The following is a 24,558-nucleotide window of genomic DNA, read 5'->3' as shown; positions in this document are numbered from 1 at the left end:
CAGTCTGGTTAATTTGCATCTACCTAGTGCCTATTAAAGGGCCTAGCATATAGTAAGTGCTTAACAAATAACATTAAAAATATAAGGATAAGCCATTTAACATCGATTACAGTTTTCATTGTTATATTTATTGATCACTTATTGTGGAAGAAAGCATTGTGTTAAGAGCTGAGGTAGATATAAGATAATCTGATCAAAGATGACCCCTGTTCCATAAGGGGTTCACAGTCTAAGAGGGAAGGGAAGTATCATGAACCGTATTTTACAGATGAAGGAATTGAAGTACAGTTCAGGAAGTTAAGTGACTTGCCTGAGGTCACACAGCAGACCAGTGGCAGAGTTGAGACTTGAACCTCCTGGTCTCTAGTGACCCATTAGAGAAAAGTGATTCATTAATTTATCCAAACTCCACATGAACCCACTGATATTTCCTGCCTGCACAATTTCTTATGGTAGTGGATTTCATAAAACGACCACTGACTTGTGCTAAGAATCACCAGACCCTTTCTATAGCTGTGGTCTAAGATTCCAGGCTTCAACCTTCCAGTAGCAGGCAATGTGGGAAGATTCTCGACTGTTGGGCCTTCATGAGGATCATATGGTGATTTCCAACCATTGAGATGGTGATGATAAGATGAGACATCAGAAAAAGTTAGAAAAATAGATGAGGAAATGGGGTCCTTTAGTCTAACAAAGACTATCTAACAGGGAGACTGCTGGGTTTGGTTTTTTTGAGCTCCAAAGAGAAAATTAATTTAAATGTGAATAGTGGTTCAAGCAACCAATAATTTTACAGGTCTGCTAATGTGTCCCTAATAATTTCTGCATTTTTGCACTTGTTTATTTAGTGGTTTTACCTTGACATGAGCTATTGTTTCTAGGAGTATGACTGTTTGGTGGAGATTTTTTTATGGTATTTGTTAAGTGCTTACTAAGTGTCAAAAACTTTTATAAATTCTGGAGTAGATACAAGTTGATTAGGTTGGACACAGTCCCTGTCCCACATGGGGCTCACAGTCTAAGTAGGAGGGAGAACAGGTGAACTGAGACACAGAGAAGTTGTGACTTGCCCCAGGTCACACAGCAAGAAATTGGCAGAGCCAGGTTTAGAACTCAGGTCCTCAGACTCCCAGGCCTGTGCTCTTTCCACTAGGTCATGCTGCTTCTCAGAAAAAGAGATCTGTGTCCTCAGGTTGTGACTTCATGACAGAACAAGAGGGAAGTGCCCTGGATATTCTTAAGGGCCAAGCCACAGACTTCCTGGGGTTCTGTTTTGGGGGTCTTTAAACAGGGATAAGGATTCTTGCCTTAGCTAGCTTTATGTCTTCCTGGGTATGGAGAGAAGAAAGCACTCAGCCTACTTCCCACCATTCTCTCCTCTGCCCATGGCCTATATAGACCTTGAATGCCAAATCAAGTTAGTTTGGCTGGGAAATTCCAGTTGGGTGCCCAAGGGAACCTTCATCTCAGTCAGTCAGCGTGGCTCAGTGGAAAGAGCACGGGCTTGGGAGTCAGAGGTCATGAGTTCAAATCTTGGCTCTGCCACTTGTCGGCTGTGTGACTGTGGGCAAGTCACTTAACTTCTCTGTGCCTCAGTTGCCTCATCTGTAAAATGGGGATTAACTGTGAGCCTCACGTGGGACAACCTGATTACCCTGTATCTACCCCAGCATTTAGAACAGTGCTCGGCACATAGTAAGTGCTTAACAAATACCAACATTATTATTATTATATTTATTGAGAGCTTACTTTGTGCAGAGCACTGTACTAAGTGCTTGGGAGAGTACAGTATAACAATATAACAGACACATTCTAGCTTGGGGCTCATTGCTCACTCCCCCAGAGCCCGCCACCTGTGGTGGTTACCCCCCAGGATCTCCACTCCTAGAGAAAATCTTGGAATGGTCCTGGCCTGGATCTGCTTGCAAAAAAATAAAAAATAAAAACGAGGGGCCTCAAAGAAGTGAGTTATGGAGATGTTCCTTTCTGTCCCGTCCCCCGCCCCCAACCCCCACAACTCCATCTTGTCTATCTGATCTATATCTCTAGCTCTGATCTAACTTTTTTCTGTTTCTCTTTGTCCCCTGCTGCCCCTCCCTTCCCCTGACCTACCAAGAGTTCTGGACTTAATCAGATGCAGTTTGAACATGTAGATCCAACCAAAACTGGCCTTCCCCAATCATTTCTATTCTCCGCATTTTAAATCCCCCAGCTGCCACTTCGGCACCTCTATGTCACCACCTATGCATTTAAGTCCACAAAACCTCCTGAAGCACTTTTGTACATTTCTTACAGGCCTTATTACTTAAGCACTAACTCACGCACCTATCCCCTTTTTCTCCTTCCTCCCTTCTGAAATTTCTTTTAGTGTCTGTGTCACTCTCTAAGTTGTAAACTCTTTGAGGACAGGAATCATGCCTTCCAATTGTATGTATATTCTCCCATGCACTTGGTACAGGGCTCTGCACACAGTAGGTACTCAGTAAATGCTACTGATTGATTAATGCCACCTCAGCTTTTAAAAATCTGGGACTTTCTGGCTCTGCCCCCACTGGGTGTTTTAGACTGTTTCAGTTACTCTGCTGCTTTGCACTTCAGTTTCGTGCCCTCTTCTCAGATTCTCTATAAACCCTACAGGAACTTCTCTTACCAAGAAGATCAGTAATAATGATAATAATTATGGTATCTGTTAAACACTTACTGTGTGCTAAGCACTGTTCTAAGCACTGGGGTAGATACGAGATAATTGGGTTGAACACAGTCCCTGTCCCACATGGGGCTCACATTCTTAATGCCCATTTTACAGATGAGGTAACTGAAATCCTGAGAAGTGAAGCAACTTGCCTGAGGTTACACAGCAGACACGTGGTGGAGCCGGGATTAGAATCCAGGTCCTTCTGACTCCCAGGCCCGGGCTCTATCCACTAAGCCATGCTGCTTCTCAGGGTCAAAGAGGTGCACAAAGGGAAAAGAATGTCCTATGCCCTGTCAGGAAGATGACCCTTTCTTTCCAATCAGTGGTATTTATTGAGTGCTTACCATGTGCAGAGCACTGTACTAAGCTTTTGGGAAAATGCAGGGCTATGGAGTTGGTAGACACCACAGGAGCTTACAGTCTGCCTTTGCCACCTTTACACAGTGGACAACGAGAAGGTTTCTGCCTGCGCAAGAAACAGAAGAAAGCTCCTTGAGGGCAGGAATCATGTCTGCCTACCCTAGTGTGCTCTCCCAAGCACTCTGTAGAAAAGCAGCATGGCTTAATGGAAAGAGCATGGCCATGGGAGTCGGATGACGTGGGTACTAATCCCGACTCTGCCACTTGTCTGCTGTGTAACCTCGGGCAGGTCACTTCACTTCTTTGTGCCTCAATTACCTAATCTGTAAAATGGGTATTAATAAGAGTAATAATAATAATGACGGTTTCTGTTAAGCACATACTATGTCCCAAGCACTGTTCTAAGCGCTGGGGTCGATACAAGGTAAGCAGGTTGTCCCACGTGGGGATCACAGTCTTAATCCCCATTTTATAGATGAGGTAGCTGAGGCACAGAGAGGTGAAATGACTTGCCCAAGGTCACACAGCAGACAAGAGGCGGAACGCGGATTAGAATCCGCGTCCCCTGCCTCTAAACCCGTGCTCTTTCCACTAAGCCTCGCCGATTAAGACTGTCAGCCCCACGTGGGACAACCTGATGACCCTGTATCTACCCCAGCCCTTGGAACAGTGCTTGGCACGTGGCAAGCGCTGAACAGATACCATGTTTATGATTAATAGGTAGGAGGGGTACAGTGCTCCGCGGGCGGAATGAAATGCATCGCACCGCCCCTTCGAGGCTCCACCAGCCTCCCTGTGAAACCCAAGTGGTCAAGTTGCCTGGCTCCCATCGGGTCCCTCCCCAGCGGCCTGGACTTGGGGCGGGGGTGGGTGGGGGTGGGCGAGGCCGGGGCTGCAGGAGGGAGGAGATCCCGGGATACCCTCCTCTCCTTTTTTCTCCTCCTCTTTGTCCCTCTTGCTGCTGCGGCGGCGGCGGTGGTTTAGCAGCAGGTGGAGGCAGGACCGGCCTCGGCAGCGCGGGCTGGTCCTGCCGGGCGCCCGGGCTCGGCCGGAGCCCCCCCAGCGCTGGGCACAAAACCGGGCAGCCGAGGCCAGAGGGCTCCTCCTGGGCACTCTCCGGACCCTGCCAGCTTGCCCCGGAGCTTTGGCATTTGGGGACCACCTTTTAGACCGCTCCTCTTCCCGCCTCGATTTGGGGGGTGCAGGGTGCGGATCTTCATCCCTAATTGGGGAAAACCCCGCATCTCCCTGCTGGAATTTCTTTCTTTTTCTTTTTTTCTTTGTCGGGGGCGGAGGGGGGGCTTTTTTTTTCTCGCTGAATCCACCTCTCCAGGTGTGAGAGGGGGGTCTCGGCCCCGAGGAAAGAAGAGTCTGGCGAGGCTCCTTGCTTTCCCTGCATTAGAAGTCGGGGCACCTGTGTTTCTTGTGGATGTGTGGATTTTTTTTTCTTTCTTTTCCTTTGGCCGGAGGGAGGGAAGGTGTGCTGGGGCTGTGGACACCATGGCCTTCACTTTCGCTGCTTTTTGCTACATGCTGTCCCTGGTCCTGTGCGCTGCGCTCATCTTCTTCGCCATCTGGCACGTGAGTACCAGGCTAAGGTGCCCCCTTTTCTCACTCCGTCCCTTCCGACCCTTCTTTTTTTCCCGACTCCTGCTCCCTCCCCACCCAAATCCCACCTAAATCCCACTCTCCCTTCTCCGTCTTTTTCCTCCAGCTCCCTGTGGGTTCCCCAGGAGGTTTTGTGGGGCGGGGGGCTTCTCCCAGGGACCCAGGCCAAAGTTTCGGGCAGCCGGTCAGTGGCCCAGGAGGGAGCCAGGAGAAGCCGCACTCAGCATCCTCCCCTCTGCCTGGGATGGGGAGAGTCTGCAGGGGGAAAAACGCCAAGGCCGGCCCCGCCAATTAGTCAAGTAACTATAACAACTAAACCTTGAAAATGCCAGCATCTGGGCCGAGTTGCATTTAGAAATAATTGGAGACGAAGCGAGGAGCGGCGGCGGGAGCAAAGGAAGGGAGAGAGAAGAGAAAAAAAGGGAGAAGGAAGAGAAAGAAGGGAGAAGCGGGAAGCAGAACGGTTTGAGAAAGAGGAGAGGAGAAAGAGAAGGAAAGGGGAGGATCGTGGAGAAGGGGAGCGGGACCAGAAGAGGAAAGGGGCTAAGCGGGAGTTGGGAAACGTGCTGGGATTTGGGAGCCGCAGATCCTAACCTTCCCGGGTCGCCCCGTTCGGGCGGGGGGGGGGGGGTGTCAAATTGATGGCGGAGGGATCGATCACCCCCTTTTCCCCCCACTTGGGGTCTTTTAGGGGGTCGGGGGTGGGTGGCGAGCAGGTGTCGAGAAGGGAATTGAGTGGATCTGGAGAGGTCCTCTGCACTCTAAACTCGTTCTGGGAAGGAAACGCGTCTGCTAATTCCGTTGTCCTGTACTCTCCCAAACGCTTAGGAGAGAAGCAGTGTGGCCCAGTGGATAAAGCACGGGCCTGGGAGTCCAAAGATCACGGGTTCCACTCCCGGCTCCAACACTATCAGCTGTGTGCAAGTCACTTCACTTCTCTGTGCCTCAGTTCCCTCATCTGTAAAATGGGGATTAAGACTGCGAGTCCCGTGTGGGACAGGGATTGTGTCCAACCCAATTATTTTGTATCTGTTCCAGCACTTAAAACAGTTCCTGGCACATAGTAAGCGCTTAACAAATACCATCATTCAGTGCTTAGTACAGTGCCTGGCACATAGTAAGTGCTTAACAAATACCATAGTTACTATTACAGTGTTCTCTCCGTGCAGTAAGCACTCAATCAGTACCAGTGATTGATAGATTAAAGTCCATCACCAGTCCCAGCTATCAGCAGAAAGCAGCTGGGGGACTCTGATGCAAAGTCACCTACCCTCGCTCTCCCTCACTTACTGTCACCAAGGGTGGAGGGAGAAACAGCCCAAAGAAAGTGCTGGAGAAGGACTTTGTAATAGGTTACAGTCTGGCCGTAACCGTCCTTCCAGGCTGGAAAATGAGAGGAGTTCGTATGATTGACTTAAATGCAACATAAGCAGGGGACCACTCTCTCTTCCGGTTCCCTCTCCACAACCCGAGCCGCTCAGCAGTCAGGCTCAGCCTCTTTGGGAAAATGGTTAAGAGTTTCGGATTGGTCAGAGTGACATTAGGAGACTTTCCTTCTTTTCCATCGGGAAGCTCAGAGCAGAAAATTCCACGTGTGCATGTCACCCTGTGCCCTGGTAGTGAGACTCGGAAGGTGATGGAAGTGAAAGGAAAATTTCAGGGTGGGTGTGATTCTGGGTGATTTAAAACTGCTTTATAGAGCAGGAGGGCTAATCCCAAAATAGAACTAAGTGGCGCAGAGTTCAGCTACAGCAATGTCTGCTAGGTAACTATGCAATCACAGAGCATAAAGATAGGTGAGTGATGAGGCGCTCTGAAGATAACAGGTAAGTGGTTTCCATCTGGGATTTGGTACATTGAAGAGGATGGAAACTGTTCCAAGAAAGGGATCTGGGGATTGAGAAAGCAAGCTTCCTAGAAAAGGGAGGGGGGCACAGCAGGATCAGAGCCTGGTACCCCTGATTGGTCAGTGTGGTCAGAGATGGTCCAGAAAGAAATAATAGAATCAGTCACCCTAAGCTCAGTTTTCCCATTTTTGCAGGGCTGGTTCCCTTCCTGGAGTGAGAAGGGGTGAAGAGGCTACCTAACCTGGATTAAGGGGAAGATCGGGGCACAGGTGTCTCAGCTCCATGTGGCTGAGGGAACTTGCACAACTTGAGGCAAGGTGGGGAGCCAGAGCCAGCCCATCCTACCCCAGGGCTCTAGAAAGAGGCTGAAAATAGAGCTACTTTCTTTCTTTCTCTTTCTCTTCTGTTTGGCTCCAGGGGGCACGAGGGTCTTTAGCCTCTGGCCCTACAGCCATATGAGGCAGGTCATCCAGGCATCTGCTAGGTGGTGGTCTGCTTGGCTGCTGCAGTACTCTGGAGTCTGGGGCTGGGCCTTCTTTCATTGTAGCCTGAGGGGCAGCAGCCTTGATATAACTGGCCCATCCAAGATTGGACACAGTAGCCACTTCCTTGTAGTTGCTGGCAGCAGTAGCAACTTGCAGCAGCAGAGAGTGAGGGTCTGCTCCCCTTCCTCTTTTCCACTCTCCCTCCCCCCTTTCCCCTCTCTCTCCCTCTGTTCCCCTCTTCCCTGTTCTTTTCTCTTTTCCTCCTTTTCCTTCTCTTCCCTTTCCTTCCCCCACCCCACCTTTTCTTCACAAGCACCCCTTCCCCATTTTACATGTCCTAGGGCCCCCAAAGCCTTAATCCAGCACTGGGTACTACAAACACATGGAAAACATAAGAAAACTCCCAGCTTCTGGTATGACACAGTCACATTTAGTTGCTCTTTAAGTTCCTTCCAAAATACAGGGGAGTTAGGCTCTTAGAATTAGATCCTGGACTTTTAGATAGCTTAGGATTTTAGTAGGAGGCAATACTTTTCGTACCCTGTGAAATCATTCACTGAAACCTAAGCAGTCAGAGTCAGAATTGAATCCAGTGGAAATTTTCAGGTTGTACCAAATTTAGCTGCCACCTTTCTTCACAGGTTTTAGGATTTGTTTGCATTAAAAGATTCAGTACTCTCTTTGAAAGTGTTTCATTTCTTCCTTTGAGAGGGTAGCCGGTGTTTCAGAGGAAAAGTTATCGTCAGATTTTGAATTTCTCTGAACGGAAGCAAAAAAAAATAACTAAAAATGTGGGGTTTTTCCCAATTGTGAATTATAAAATAATTCAAAAATAGGTTGAGGATGTTTTAGTGAAGTTGTTGATGGAATAAAATATCAAATCATATATTGAAATCTAAAAGCAGGGTTTTCATTTTTCCTAAAGATCTCCATTCTGCACTGATGACAATTTAAGAACTCCCACTGCCTTCTGTAGGAATTATTGAAGTTGATAAGCATTCCAAATATGGGATAAAAATCCAAGTGAGAATTATAGCATTCCCAATCCAATGACACTTGTTTGGAGAGTGGTTGGTAGCAAGTAAAGAGATGCAATTACAATACCAACTGTATATTTTAAAGTCAATTAAAATCCCTCCCTCACCACGAAAAAAAATAAGCCTTCGTTCTCCTACGCACATTAGAACTAAGTTGGTTTCGTAAATGTTTTAGAGAAAAAATTGAAATATGATGATGGAATTCATATTAAGAATTGTAAAGGAAAGAAAAGTTGGGGTTGTACCAGATAAACTTTCATTTCTCCAGGATTTTATGTGTCCTAGTTTTATCATATAAATCTCCCTTGTTTCATCGACAGCCTGCTTATTGAGTCCCTTGCCGCTTCTGTATACAGCAGTCAAAAGACTTAATTGCAGTCCCCCTAATAATTAGCATTCCAAGGCTATAAGAAAGATGAGCTTAGGTGTTTCACTTTTTATGTTTAAAAATATTTTTCAAATATATAATGGTTCTGTGAAATGTTCTCATTCTTTAAATCATTTCATTTTGGCACCAAGAGGGATGTCTCTAGCATTCTTTTTCTCAGTAAAAATGGGTGCATTTTTAATCTTCTGCAGTAGCTGTAATAAATCAATGTTATTTTAAAATTCATTTGAATATCTCATTTACATCCCAAATCCTCTCATTTAAAATTATAAAATGTAAGGGGTCTCAGTTCCTAAGTAGTCTTCAGAAGTGTGAACAGGTGCTTGTCTTGGCCACTCAAAAATTCACTTACACAAATTTCTGCGTCTTGCAAAAACAATATTGTATTTGAGTAAATAATGATAAAACCAACCTCTTAAGATCGAAGTCTCGTCTTTCAGCCTCTGAGGTGTATTGTTTTCAAAGCTACCTTGGCCACATCAAGAACCAGTTTTCCTAGCTGACTATATAGTTATACCCAAATTACAAATGATAGCACTCTTAATATTACTTCCCAGGGTAGAGTGTGAATTATTTGGGTATAACAGCAGCATAGGTTATGAGTGAACCAATAATCACTGACACATTTTGAATGTAAACTTATTAAGAAGGCAGTTTTGTCTATAGAATGGTTTCATTTTTGGAAATTCTAATCCTGGCATGGCCACTGAATCTCCATAGGCAAGGTGGTTACCAGCTTCTCTTTACCTCAGTTTATTCATCTGAAAAATGGGTTCAATAATTTTCATTAGAAAACTATTAGTCACTAAATGAAAGTAACTAAATTTTCAGATCCTAATTTTTTTACATTGGGCTCTGAGAATATTTACAAAATTTGATGATGAGACTATCCTCCCCCAATTTTTCACTTGTGTTCATTTGTGTCAACCATTTTAGTCTAACTTGACAAAAATAGGGACCATATTTAAGTTTTCCTTTGTAATATGCTCCAATGCCTAGTACGCAGATTGCAAACATGAAAAATGGCTCAAGTACCAATGACATTATCAGAAATAAAATCCAGAATGTAAAATTGACTCCTCCAATTGATCATCATCATCCATCATAAATCTAGTAGCACCTTTAGAGCAAATGTCAATGCCTGTAGCAATATTATTTACCCAGTTGATTTACATATAATCCCCTCCCACAAGTTTATTTTCCAGTAAATAGATGAGACAAACTCAAATAAAATATAGAAAAACATGTAAATTATTCACAGAATACATACATAAATAAAATCGAGCTTCTCTCTAGGCACTCTCATCTCCTCTCTGATGGTGGGGATTGTTAGGGACCACAGACTGTTGTAAATTCATAGAAACTGGCTCTCTACTTCAAGGTGGAAGAAAAGGGAGGAAGGAAAGGAGAAAATGCCCCCCTCCTCTCAAATAACAATAAAATGGGGTTGTGTTCTGTCTCAGCCAGTCACTGAGGGTTCAGGAACAAGCCCATCACTCTTTTTTTACAGTTTGTTTTTACCTATTTAAACACCTATGTTTAAGCTTAATGCTACTTATTCATTCAATAGTATTTATAAAGTGCTTACTATATGTAGAACACTGTACTAAGCGCTTGGAATGTACAATTCGGCAATAGAGACTATCCCTGCCCAATAACGGGCTCACAGTCTAAACAACGAGCTCACAGTCTAAACGATTACGTGAAACCATTCTTCAATGCCTACATTTCTGCAAAAGTGTTCAGAACAAGTATATACACACTGCTGTCTACTATCTGTAGTAATGGAGTACTGGGAAAGCGTGGATAAATGAAATCTACAGATAACTCTAAAAACTTCATTTTATCCTGTAGTTCCTCTTCTTTTCTTTGATTCTTTTCACCAGGCAGCTAACAGTAGGATACTTGACCTAATGGAGTTTTCACCTTTCTTCCTGTCCCTGCTGTTGCCCAGACCCTGAGAGTGATAAAGAATGGGAGATGGAAAAAGAGGGTACTGAGGTCTTGATAATCCACACAGTAGATCTGGTAATACGTATGGGTTCAACCTCAGTTATCCATGCTGTAAAAAGCTGACTTGGAAAAAAAAATCAAATTCTGAATAGCATACACCCAGTGACATGCCCACTTCAGTCCACACTTAAATAAGGAGAAATCCCAATTCTTTGGGGGCGGTGGGCTAGGAAGGGTTGTTTGGGGCCATCTGAGGAACATATTCCCATGAGCTATTCAGCAGTAGATTGGGGACATGGGCTCACCTTCTCAGAAATCTGGATCAAAAGGGAAGCCATTTCTCCAAAAGCATGAATTTGACTGGTAAACATGAAAGGTTAGCCCCTCAGTGATTCATCAACCTAGCTCCTTCAGGCTCTAAGACTCTCACTGAATCAACATTCGGTAAGTGAGTAACAGAGGCAGTAGGGTAGAGAATGGGGAGATAGGCTAAACCTTGGGACTTATGTTATTTTACATTTGGACCCTGAATGCAGACTTCTGCACTGAACTCACTGCAGATTAAAAAAGTCAGGAATTTGTAGCTCTCCCTGAAATGGGCAAATATTGCAGAGGTCGAAGTTGAGGCTTGGCATCCAGTGTTAATTGTAACTTGGTAGACTTCCAGGGTCAACTGGGGAGGAATGCAGTACCATGTTTCAGTAGGAATGTCATCAGGAACTCAAATTCGACAGAATTTTCTTGCTTCTTATATACCCCATATTAGATCCATTTCAGTAACATTAAAGTCAGAAAACCACCTATGTACAAATCAATCAGTAGGAGCACCTATTTTATGCAGAGGACTATACTAGAGAAGCAGCATAACCTAGTGGATAGAGCACAGGCCAAGGAGTCAGAAGGACCTGGGTTCTAATCCCAGCTTCTCCATTTGTCTGCTGTGTGGCCCTGGGCAAGTCACATAACTTCTGTGGGCTTCAGTTACTTCATCTGTAAAATGGGGATTGAGACTGTGAGCCCCATGTAGGGGAGGGACTGTGTTCAACCCAGTTTGCTTTTATCCACCGCAGTGCCTGGCACATAGTAAACACTTAACAAATGCCACAATTACTATTATTGCTAAACTTTTGGGAGAGTATGTTAGAATTAGTAAATATGATCCCTGACCTTGAAGAGCTTACAGTCTTGGCTCTTTCTAACATAATCTACCCATTTCCCTCCGGGTTCATGCACAAACAGAGCAGAGCTCTTGGTTCACAAGGGAAATTGTGATTACTAAGAGTCACCCCGAAAATTAAGGAGCCATGACAGACAAAGTAGAGGAATATTCTTGGCGGCCAGAGAAGTGCTGACTTCTTGGCTCTCAGTGCCCAAGCACCTTTCAATCAATCAATAGTATTTATTGAGTGTTTACTATGCACAGAGCTCTGTACCAAGTGCTTGGGAGAATACAGCACAACAGAATTAGCAGTCATGTCCCCTGCCCATAATGAGCCTACTCTCCCACTACAAATTAAATGCTGACACAGACTCTTTATCCTCCCTCCCTTTCTGGAGGTGAAACATTTACATCTATCAATAGTGTGCAATTTAGGGGTCAGGTAAGTGGGAGTAGTTAGGTGCTTATACATTTAATTAACCATGTTCTTATTTGGAGGGCCAATGTGGCCTATTTCCTCCATATTTAGCCTCATACAGTTATCTGCACACTCAGTATTTGTGACTGCACCTAACCCAGGGATAAAACAAAGTGCTGGGGGCTTTTCTGCGTATGGAGGCTTTGGGGGCAGATTGGATTTTGTAAAACTCACTGAGCCTCGGAGAACCCTGAAAACATTCCCATATGGTGCCATTTATCTTCCTATGCCCTTGGAGATTTCACTTCACTGTAGAAGCAGCATAGCCTAGTGGAAAGAGCAGGGGCCTGGGAGCCAGAGGACCTGGGTTCTAAACCTGGATTCGCCTCTTGCCTCCTGTGTGACCTTGGGTAAGTCACTAAAATGCTCTGTCTCAGTTACCTCATCTGTAAAATGAGGATTAAGACTGTGAGCCCTTTGCGGGACAGGGACTGTGTCCAACCTGATTATCCTCTATCTACCCCTCTACTTAGTATGGTGCCTGGCAAACAGTAAGCACTTAACGAATACCATTTAAAAAAATAATTTAACTCTACTTCTGATCACGGTAGGCTGGGCAGGGTTTTCCAGAGCTGGTCTGTGGGTGGCCGGCAGGATTTTCCAGAGCTGGTCTGTGGGTGGCCTCAGACGCTGTTGGTCCGCAGAAGCTGTAGGAACTGCTTCCTCATCAGAGGCCAAAGTCACTATCTACTCTGGGTTCTTCCCCCCTGTTCTCTGGAGCAATAACCTGAGATTTCATAGCACCATTAGTACCAATGTGACCAAATGTATCTTGCTCCTCTTGGGTTGACACGGATATTGACTTTGGCTGTCTGCTCTCTGTGCAGGGGAATCCAGGTAAAGGGGAGCAGGTTCTTGGAACTGAATTCCACTATACAGATGAGAAGCATTCTTTCCTATTGGCAACCAATTTATAAACCTTAAAAAAAGAGTCTGTGACAACACAGCCAACTAACTAGAGCAGTCCAGATGGACCCCCATATAATATACAAACCAGCTTGGTATCTTGGAGAGGAAAGTAGATTTCAATTTATTCCCTGAATTTGGTGCAGAAAATGAATTAGCAATTGGGCTCATCATGGAAGCATTTATTTTTAGTTGCAGACATGGAAATAGCCAAGCAGTTTTAACCATTCCTCGGAGAACAAGGATTAGGAGTTTGGAGTTCTGTGTTTCCAGTCCTGGATCTTGCCTCTAACTAGCAGCCTTGCCTCAGGCAAGTGCCTTTCTGCCATTCAGCTTCAAACTTTCTGAGAGTCAACTTGGAAATGCTGGAATCAGCTATCTCACTTAGAAGTCTCCTCGTAGGGGCCAACTCTATGATGATGGGGGACCAATCTCCCTGCGGCTCTCACTCACAGTTACTTCAATCAGTGGTATTTAGTGAATGCTTACTGAGTGCAGAACACTATACTAAGAGCTTGGGAGAACAATAGAGTTGGTAGCCATGTTTCCTGCCCAAAAGAAACTCCCAGACTAGAGACTAGAACTTAGAGTGTAGAGGAGTCTAGCAACTTGGGTTGGATTCCCGGTCTCATGCAATCCAGGTGTGTGAAAAGAGTTGAGTCCTTAGACTGCAAGCAGTTTACAAACTAAAAGGGAAGATCAGTATTAAAATAAATTATGCTCATTTACAAAAGTGCTGGGGGGCTGAGGGTATGGTGAATATCTGGTGCTTAAAGGGTTAAGATCCAAGTGGATAGGCAACACAGAAGGAAAAGAGTGAGTAGGAGAACTGATGGCTTAGTTGGGGAAGGCCTCCTGTGGGAGATGTAATTTTAATAGGGCTTTAAAGGAGGAGACAGTTGTGGTCTGTCAGATACGAAGGAGAAGTCCAGGCCAGTGCGATGGTGCCAGCTAGGGGTCATTTGGGCCGCCCCCATCTAGTGTCAATCTCAGAGTCATTGTCATTTTGATTTAATCCCTACTGTACAAATTTAGGTGTTTTGTGTACATCGTCAAGCATTCACTCACTGTGGTCAGTTCTTTGGCCCGTAAGGTATCGCATGTGAGTGATAGCTGGAAATAGAGGCATTTTTGCTCTTCAAGCCCTCTTCCCTTGCTCTCCAGACTTCATGCCAGGGATTTCCCAGTCAGCTTTAGAGAACCCATACGGCCCTGCTGTTAAAACTGAGCCCTCACATGAGTGATGCCATGTAAAGATTAATGAGGACATTTAGGAAAAGTGGCTTGGTTTGGGTGACTATTTCGAGCTGAGAATCAGAACCAGATGCCGTGGAATTGGACCCATTCCATCATCTTTGGGCTGTGAATTAGTCCTGGGGCAAGTCTTGTGAATTTTTTTGAGAAAGGGAACTTGAGTAGAGGCCAGCATATATATGTGCTTTTCAACACCTCAAAGAAAAATGTGTTTGCTTCTGAGATGAGTTTCTTCATCATCATCAACAGCATTTACTGAAAGTCTGCTGTCTACTGTCAGTCCCTTTCCTTCCTTTCTTGGTTTGCTCTTTTAGCAAATAAAAGTTCGTAACTCTTTTATGGCAACATTTAAAGTATCTAGAAAACCTTACTGTCTTGCACTTTTTTTTAAGAAAAATGGTGCTCTTCCCTAACAAGGAGCTTCTACAGTCCCAGGGTGCAACTCCTAATGTAAGTCAGTAAGTTCCCCAAAAAAGGAATTATTCTTCTTAATTTGGGGATTTATGAAATGCACACAACCTTGAGTTGGATTTTTCATTGCAGACTGAATTGAATGGATGTGTCTTTCTTGACTCTTTCCTTATTGAAGGCTCTTTGAGGGCAGGGAACTTACTGCAAATGATATATTTTTTGTATATTCCCGAGCACCTAATATAACACTGTGCATTAAATAGATACATAAATAGGCGTTATTACTAGTAGTGATAATAATAAAGGTTTATGTTTCTTCTCTTGCTCAATGGCTGATCCCAGACATCGATCAGTCTTGTGTACAGAGTGGAAATAGGGGTGTAATAACCTCACCACAGAGTGTACCTTTTGCCTATCAAGTTACCAAGGAAGTACTGGTGAGGTACTTTGAAATCCCAAGAGCCTCTGGAGCTTTCCATTTCTTTAGGGACAGTAAGTCTGTTGTGGGCGGGAAACGTGTCTGCCAACCCTGTTATACTGTATTCTCCCCAGCACTTAATATAGTGCTCTGCATACAGTAAGCACTCAATAAATACTGTTGATTGATCAATTGATTGATTGACAGGGATTCTAAAAGGAAGGCACCCAAGACTAAAGAGTTAGCGACAATAATTCTTAGTAGTTTTATTTGTGGTCTCCCCAAACCTTAGTCTTGTAAGCCGCTGGTGAGCTGATAGCTGAGAAGAGGGGTAGGAGGTGAGACTGATCAGATATTTAGACTGTGAGCCTCTTGTGGGGCAGAGACTGTGTTCAAACTGATTACCTTGTACCTACTCCAGCACTTAGAATAATGTTTTACACATAGTAAGAGCTTAATAAATATAGTCAATTTTTTTTAATCTGTTCAATCTTTCTCTTGTAGGCTTCCATAGCCGCTTCCCGAGTGAAGCACTGTGATTTGAAAGAGCCCCTGAATTCGAGCCAAGTGCTGCTTAATTAGAAATCAGTAATCATCTTTATTGAGAACCCACCATGTGCAGAGCACTCGAAAGTACAGTGCAACAGAGTTGGTAGACACGTTCCCTGCCCACAAGAAGCCTTCAGTCTAGGAGGGGAAGTTAGGGGAAATTAGCAAAGTTTGCCACTTTGTCCTGGGTAGAATAAATGATTTTACTCTGTAAATGGAATGGAGCATCGACTATCTCTTGAGAAGAGTGATTATGGTTTTCATTTGTGCTGCTGATGTTTCAAGCTGCTATCCCGATTAAACCATTGTTGTTGTACACGAGGCCCCTAACTTTGGAGGAGAAACATTAGAGCAAAAAGAGCAATGACTCCATTGGCACTAGTGTCCCAAGAAATAGCAAGGATGAATCAAGGGAAGTAAATCAGAAGCAATAAAATAGGAACCGAGGTTCTAATTTAGGCTGGTTATTGGGGATAGAATTGGCTTCTGGCCAAAAAAACCCTAAACAGAATAAAATCCCCCCCACCAAACAGGAGATAATTGGAGTTTGATTATAAACCTCCTTCTAACCCATTTACCCATTTGCCCCTCTAGGTTTTCCTTTCTGTGGCCAAATCATTAAGTGGAACAATTCTCTCTTTTTTTAAGCTAAGAAATACACTGCTTGAAGCGACAATTAAGAGCAGCTGCAGACATAGAGATTCCCCAAGTGCTGCTGGTTGTTTCCCTTTGTCTATTGCACACTGGGTAATTCATTTACATTACAAAAGTACTATTGGACCAAACTGTTTAGCCCTTGGTTTAACTAGGGTTGAGATTGCATTTATGAAAGGTTTCTTAATCTCCATCAGGCTGTCCCAGGGTGGGTTTTTTTTTTGGCCATCATACATAACCTGAACACCTTCATGTCCCACCAACCCTTTTCTGGAAATGTGTGAGCATTTAGTTTTTCCTAGAGGTCTTATGAGCCAACTGCTGGCCCCATTAATAGCTAGGGAGTGCTGGTCATTGTTCCTGCATCTAGTTTGGGCAGGGTTTGGGACATCCCAGGACCATCCTGGATCACTGGATCAAATGATCCAGTCGTTTGGTGAGGGAGAGAATAGAGGAAGGAGCACATCTCTTCCAGAAGACCTTCCCTGACTAATCTTTCATCTCCCAATCCTACTTCCTCCCTTCTTTTTCACTAATAATAATAATGATGGTATTTGTTAAGCATTTACTATGTGCCAAGCACTGTGCTAAGTGCTGAGGTAGATACAAGGTAATCAGGTTGTCCCACGTTGGGCTCACAGTCTTAATCCCCATTATCCAGATGAGGTAATTGAGGCACAGAGAAGTTAAGTGACTTGCCCAAAGTCACACAGCTATTAAGTGGTGGAGTCGGGATTAGAACCCACAACCTCTGACTCCCTAGCCGGGACTCTTTCCACTAAGCCATGCTGCTTCTATATGTACTTGAGTCCTCACCTTCTATTCCCGTAAATATCCCCCGACAGTCCTTAATCCGTATCTTTATATTCCATTGACTCTCTCTACTTTAAATTTATTTTAGTGTCTGTTCCCCCACCAACTTGAATGAAAGTCTTTTGATGATAAGGATCATGTCTACCAACAAGTGCTTGTTATAGTGCTTTGCACAAAGTAAGTGCTCAATAAATACTATTGATTTGCCCATTAGCACTAGCAGTGGGCAGTAGTTAGATAGAAGAAGACAAACAACAGTTAGAAATGGTAAGATTGCTTTATGGTCAAGGCTTTGGGAAGGCTGTGGTATCAGGAGGGAGAAGTGACAGCAGTCTGACCTAGCGGGAAACAATTGCGAAACTGCATCAAGACCCTTAGTAATAGCAGAGGTGCTAAGGAAAGAGAAAGGCTGTGAACCATGTGATCTTATAGTGAAAACGAATAACCCTAGTTGACTGGTGGGAAGGCCTTCTGGCTAAAATCACTATACTTGCTGGACTTTTAGAGATGATCCCCAAAAACCACCATAGTCAAAAAGACCAAACAAAAAACATACGAGGCTGCAATGATCTGCTTGCTTTGGGTGGGTTTATAGAGAATGATGCTGATTTCAGAGACCCCTGTGAAACCTGTGGGATCATGTGGGTGCCCAGCTGGAATTAAGTCTCATACTTTGCCTTCTGTTCCACTCACTGTCCCTAAAAACAAGAGGGACTTTTGGCTGCTGCTGCCCTGTATGGCTTAACATCACCCAGGTTGGCCATCCCCAAAGCACTCTGCATCATCCAAGGGCATAAACCCACAAGCCTCTTTAGGTCTTCCATGAAGCACCTTAGGACATCTTTATTACCCAAACTGAGAAGACCGTGGCCAGACCTGGGCTCAGACCAATGGGACTGTGTTTAGAGTAGTTGTTCAGTTTCAAGTGATGCGGCAAGAGGTTGTAGTGGTGGAAACAGGGCTCCAACTCCTGGACTTAAAAGAAAACTTTCTTACATTATCTAAAAAGACCCTTAACTTTCCTCAACAAAGGCACAGGCAGGCCAATGGTAAATAGTCTCTCATTAATATCCGTTTTCCCCTAAGGAAAAGCTTCCCTAGCGCTCCCGGCAAAGGCATCATTGGATTCCTCAGGCTGTGAGCAACTATGAGCGAAGCAAGAGAGACAAGGAGAGAGGAAGAAATGGAATTTTATAGAGAGATACACAAAGATATACAGGATATACAAAGATATCCCACACACATAATGGGAGAAAGACTGGAGACAGTGACATACACACACAGATTCAAAGATATATATGTAACTAGAGAGAGAGAGATAGAAAGATAGAGGCAGGAAAGGTGTAAAACAAAAACACACATACCCACACACTCAGAAGCATGCCTGATAATCTTATGCTTCGTAGCAGAAAGGTGGAGAAGGAAGAAGCCATTCTGCTCCTCTTCAAAGCCCTATTCAAATCACATCTCTAAGAGGCCTTCCCAAAGTAAGCTCTCATTTCCCCTATTCCCTCTTCCTTCTGTATTGCCTGTGTCTTGGATCTGTTCCCTTTAAGCACTCGCTAATCATCCCACCCTCAGTCCCAAAACACTTATATACATATCTGTAGTTTATTTTAACCTCTTTCTCCCCCTCTAGACTACAGACTCCTGGTGGGCTGGTAACGTGTCTATCGACTCTGTTGTGTTGTACTCTCTCAAGCAGTTAGTACAGTGCTCTGTATGCAGTAAGTGCTCAATGAATGCCACTGATTGGTTGATACCATAGCAGCTTCCACTATTGCCACCACTAGAATGCCTCAGTGGCAAAGGGGGTTTTTAGCATGACCAAACTGTGCACGGTTCAGCTGTCAGGAAGTTACAGGAATCAGACTGTAGCAGAGGCCATGGCAGCCTGAGATCAGCCATAGTAACAGTAGGTGGTAAGAACACAGCTTTGGTCATTAAGAGAACTCAGTTCAGCCTGCTGTGTGACCTTGGGCAAGTCACTTCACTTCTCTGTGCCTCAATTACCGATCTGCTTGTTTTGTTCTGCTGTCTGTCTCCCCCTTTTAGGCTATGAGCCCGTTGTTGGGTGGAGATGGTCTCTATCTGTTGCCAAATTGTACATTCCAAGTGCTTAGTACAGTGCTCTGCACACAGTAAGTGCTCAATAAATACGATTGAATGAATGAATCAGAGGTCTTGGGTAACAGTGGTGGCACAATCACCAGAGGGGAGGAACCACTTGGCTAGCTCCCTTCCATTTTTCACTTACGTGCTGCTTCCCCATTCTGGACTTCTCACTGCTTGCACATCATGACTCCTCCCCCCATCACCACTGTAAATGGGAATTTTTGCAGAGCGAGAGACCTCCTCCTTTTTTGTTTGTTTGTTTTTGAGAGAAGGAGAGGTAGCGGGACAGCAGGGCAGAAATGTAGTACCAATCCATGCATTACCAATGCATTACAGTGCCTGGCACATAGTGCTTAACAACTAGCATGATCATCATCCATGGAACAGAGTTCAGTGACACAATTGGCCTTTGAGAAGAAATGGGGTAAAGCCAGGCTTCAGCAGGTGATCTGTACCCTCAGAACTTAAATTTGGATACCATCCTCAAAATCCAGGGGGGAACTGCCCTACATCTAACTAGACTTCATAAAGTTGAAGTGTCCAGACTTTGAGAAGCGAGACCTTGCCCAGGCTGAAATACTCAGTAGTGACCACTAGAGGGCCTATATTTGACGGTTTGGGCCATTATTTAGCGAATCGTCCATTTCAAATAGGGTAACATTGAACATCCCCTCCAGTCATGGAATGCCTCGAACTAGAAACCACCACTTGGGGATTTCACCTTGAATTCATACTGAACAGTTGCTATACTATACTAAATACCAACATTATTATTATTATTATTATTATTATATGAATTCTTTAAAAAAAACTTGACGGTTATATTCAGAGAATGGGCCATTCAGGATTACTTAGAAGTGAATCTTTAACCTATTTCCAGTCCCCTCACATTCTTCTGATGATAATAATAATGGTAACAACAATAATATTTGGCAAGCACTTACCAGGTGCCAAGGACTGTGGTAGATGCAATACAGTTGGGCCAGAAACAGTTCTTCTCCCATGCTCACGGTCTAAGGAGACAGGAGAACAGGTACCCATTTTACAGATGAGGAAACTGAGAGACCGAGAAGTCAAGTTACTTGTCCAAGATCTCAGAGCAGGCAAGAGGCGGCGCTGGGATTAAAACCCAGGTCTTCTGACTCTCAGGTCTGTGTTGCCTCCACTAAGCCATGCTGTTTCTCCTTACTGTTCTAACTTACGTGTTTACTCAAAGCTCCTTGCTGGACAGAGGTTCAATATCTGCAGTTTTCTAAATATTTATTTCTAAACTGATTTAAACTTTGCTGAGGGAACTAAGTTTCTGCCTTCATATTTATCTCAACTGAGTGATCAACTGTAAGTCCATTTCTACATAGATATTTAACAGGAGGGAGTTTGTTATTGTTGGGGTCATTGGTTCCCATAGGAAACGTTCTACCCTTTTGATAACTCTTGATATTTTTCAGTAAATGCTCCAGAGTCCAGGTCAACATGTTCTTGTAGGGTGAGCGCTTGCCCGAATGGATAAGACTCCTCACATAGAAGTCATTTCCTGAGGCATTACAGTGAAATGTAGTGTGTATAGTTTGTTCCTGAGAAGTCAGTTCATTTTATGTTGATAGGACGCCTTTTAAATAATAATCATGGTATTTTTCAGTGGCATTTTATTCATGGTGTTTTTGTTTCTATTTTCCATTTTTTGCCCCAGTAACTCGAGCTCCAGAGAAAACTTTAGAAGGGAATTGGGAGTCAGGCATAACTAAAGGAGGATGCAGTCACCTTGTCTCTGCATTAAAATTGTTCCTACTGAACCTAAAAACTATACATGATATATGGAATGGCAGCTGGAAAAGAGAGAGAAGCATATGGTTCCCTGTACTTTCACCCTGGAACTAAGTTCTTCTACTAATAGTTCTTGATTCCACCACATTCATGTAAAATTCCTTCTCCAAAACACCTTCCACTTGATGTTTTGGTAGTTGAGATTAAAAACATTTTGCAAAATGGTTGTTTCTGGCACACTTGTAACTCACCTTGCAAATTTGCAGGACATCGTGGCATGCCTAACAATAACTTCTCTCCCTTTTGGTTGTTATTATGATAATAATAATGGTGGTATTTGTTAAGCGCTTACTTTGTGCCAAGCACTGTTCTAAGCTCTGGAAGGCATGTAGTCCTATCCTTCTACATTTTTCCATGCTCATTCTCTCCTGTCTGGTCCCCGGACAGTCATTTCAGTGGTCTTGAATTCAGTGGTTTGGATCTTTACAGATTCTGATGTTCTTTAGAGCTGGAGCCTTATCTAGAGTTAGTTCCTTTCCATGCATTGACCTCTCTCTGACTGCGCTGTCATCCATCAGATCAACCAATCAATCAATCGCATCTATTGAGCTCTTTCTGTGTGCAGAGCACTGCACTAAATGCTTGGGAGAGTACAATCCAACAGAGTTGGTAGACACGTTCCATAATCTGATCTCATCAGACAATCTGATAAATATCAAAAAGTACAAGTATTTCTCAGCCTTTTCAGTTCTAAGTTTTCAGCTGATTTTTGCCCACACCTGAATTTGTGCCTTTCAAAAGTCTCATTCTCTTTTTCATGGACAATATTCCTTACATTTGGTTCCTTTTTCACATTTGAGGTTGCTGTAACGCTCCAGTGTTTCCTCCTCTGCAACGTGAAAGGAAATGGTGGATTTTACTTTCTCCCTGGACTCCCCTTGAATTCAGGCTTTAGGATTGTTAAATGCAATTCAGATCTTTGACAGAATTTTCTCTAGTGTTTTGAAATGTTGCCTGACAACCAAATAAGGGTTGCAAGACAACCCAATTTAATTTTCTTGACCTCCCTTCAGAGTACTAGTTCATAGCAGGGAAAATTTACAGAGAACATTTTTTTCTCTATAGGTGACCCCACAGTCTCTTCCCTTCCCCATCTTTTCCAGTTGCTACTTCCCCTCTAGACTGTAAGCTCATGGCGGGAAGGGAATATGACTACCAACTCTGTAATATGGTACTCTCCCAAGTGCTTAGTACCATGCTCTGCACAGAGTAAGCACTCAATAAATATGATTGATATCATTTATAGCTTTTTAGAATCAGTCGGAACAACTTTAATATAGAAATGAAGTGTTTGCATCCTCCTTTAGTTATGCCTGACTTCCAATTTCTTAACATTGAGTACTATTATTACTCCATTCCCAGGTTACAGAATAGCATGAACTTTATTATTAGTATTACTTTTCAGTACCAAAACCAATTCAGCTCTGAGGAGAGGAGTTATTCCCAGAGATTTTTAGTTCCCATGGCCACAGTCCAGATCCAAATCCCAGCACTCCCTGTTTCTCACTTCCTGGCGAGTACCTAAGCAGCTTCCAACTGTGAAGAAGAGAGTTCTTCCACTGCCACTTGGATCTCTACGCTTCACTTCTCCATCTAGACTGTAAGCTCACTGTGGGCAGGGAATGTATCTGTTATATTGTTATATAGTACTTTCCCAAGGGTTTAACACAGTGCTTTGCACACAGTAAGTGCTCAATAAATATGATTGATCGACTAACTCTCCCTAGGCACCTAGTAGAACTCTCCACACTTAGAAAGCTCTAAAAAAAGACCATTGATGAAGTTGATAATGATGGAAGTGTTGAGGAATGTTGGGTTTGTATTCACTGGGCTAATGAAAGTCACGAATGACTCAAGAGTCTGAGCCTGCACAGCTCAGGCCTATTTTTTGCAAGGGTTTTTCCATGGGAAAATTATGTTTATGACCCATTTCTCACAGGTGATTATCAGGTGGTATTTTTGCTGTCATGGACCACCGGTCCCATTGCCAAGCTTGCCTTGACACCAGAGCATCTGACTGGTTGTCAGTCTTGAATGTGGCCTGCATTCTTCTTCTTCATACAACAGGTGGTGAGGTTTGGGGATGCATTACCATGCTAAGTTGTGCAAAATAAATTCATGGTCAGTCCCAGCACCCTTGGCCCCAGCCCCAATTAGGAAGGTGGTGTGTCTGGATGGTGGCTAGACAGGAGCCCCAGAGTAACTTGGAGGTGGCGGCGGCTGGAAGTCACTGCACTCCCGCTCCTCAAACCACCTTCCCTTCTTCCTTAGCTGTCAAGGCTCTCGACAAGAGAGTGATCCGTGATTGGGAGAGGTGCCAGCTCTCTGGTTCTGAGCACAAATTAAACGATGCACATAGGGGCCGCAGGAGTATATTAAAAATCTAAATTGCAAATCCTTAGCAATGAGAAGGGAAGAATCGACACCTCAGGGCAACAGCTGACAACAGGCAGACTCTTGGGTCAATTAGAGCCTTGTCCGGAGACATGATTCCACCTAAAATCCTCTCTCTCTCTAGGACTTCAGCTAAATGGATTATAGCTGTACCTTCCCAATATGGGACAAAAGGTACCCACTGCAAGCTCTCTTAATGTCTGGTTGGTAATAAGGTCCCAAACCCTGTTAAGAAAATCTGCATTTTTGTTTTTAAACCTATGTTTGTTTCGCCTTAGGGGCATTTGGCCTGGACTCAGGCTCAGGTTAGTCTAGAAAATATATCAAAACAGAAGGTGAAAAATAGATTTGGAAATGGAAAAGTGATTAGAAATCATTTTTAGATGACTGTGTTCAACCACAGACCTACAGGGTGCTTCAGATTTTTGTTTCTGGAAGGAGACCAAGCCCAGTTCTTAATTGTGAAGTCCAAATAGTGAATTTTACATGGAAGACACAAATCCAAACACATTAATGCTTCCAGCCAACTTTAGGCAGGTTTCCACTTGCAGGTGTGTTGCATGGAGAAAAATATGCCTGATTTATAGACTTCTGAGCTTGCTCTAATCAGCACTGGGGTCACACCTTCAGTTATTTGTGCCATGAGTGAGTGTAAATCATAGGTAATCCTATATCTCAGTATTGACAGTTTTGATGCCTACTTCCCCCTCACAGTTTAAAAGCTTTTAATGAGCAGTGAAATGAACTGATTTGTTTCAACTCTTCTTCCATCTTCTGCCTATTTTCTCATGATGGTTTTAATGAGCAGTGAAATATCCAAAGGGCAGGCAGCAGCAGTGTGTGTGTGTGTGTGTGGTGGAGAGAGAGAGCTGGGAGAAGTTAAAGCAAAGAGCATGGTTAATTTATGAACTGGATAACTGAGAATTAAGTGTATTTTCAGTCTCTCTGGATGGTTGGTGGACATCCTAGACTCTGGGGAGACAATGCCATGTTCTCACCTTTGAACCTAGATTTGCACCCTTTATTCACCCCTCGCATAGCCCCAGAGGAAGTGGTGGGACTGGGATTATAACCCAGGTCCTTCTGACTCCCAGCCCCATATTCTCCCCAGTTGGCCATGCTGCTTCCCTAGCAGCAAATGTAACTGTTTTATCATATTCTCCCAAGTGCTTAGAACAAGAATTTGCACACAGTAAGTGCTCAATAAATA

General features: G+C 43.9%; 1 protein-coding gene across 2 annotated transcripts in view; it reads left to right on the top strand.

The window, feature by feature from the left end:
* The first annotated feature begins 4,039 nt into the window (after positions 1–4,039).
* The window catches only part of CNIH3 (cornichon family AMPA receptor auxiliary protein 3), a 66,495-nt gene continuing 45,976 nt past the window's right edge, over positions 4,040–24,558 (top strand). For both annotated transcript variants that reach the window (XM_039914852.1, XM_029047601.1), the window contains exon 1: positions 4,040–4,636. In XM_039914852.1, the coding sequence (XP_039770786.1) occupies positions 4,556–4,636 (81 nt within the window). In that variant the 5' untranslated portion in view covers positions 4,040–4,555. The remainder of the gene's footprint in view (positions 4,637–24,558) is intronic.

This window comes from Ornithorhynchus anatinus, chromosome 19 (assembly GCF_004115215.2).
Source record: "Ornithorhynchus anatinus isolate Pmale09 chromosome 19, mOrnAna1.pri.v4, whole genome shotgun sequence".
NCBI lineage: Eukaryota > Metazoa > Chordata > Mammalia > Monotremata > Ornithorhynchidae > Ornithorhynchus > Ornithorhynchus anatinus.
This window is presented reverse-complemented; position numbering and strand designations above follow the sequence as displayed.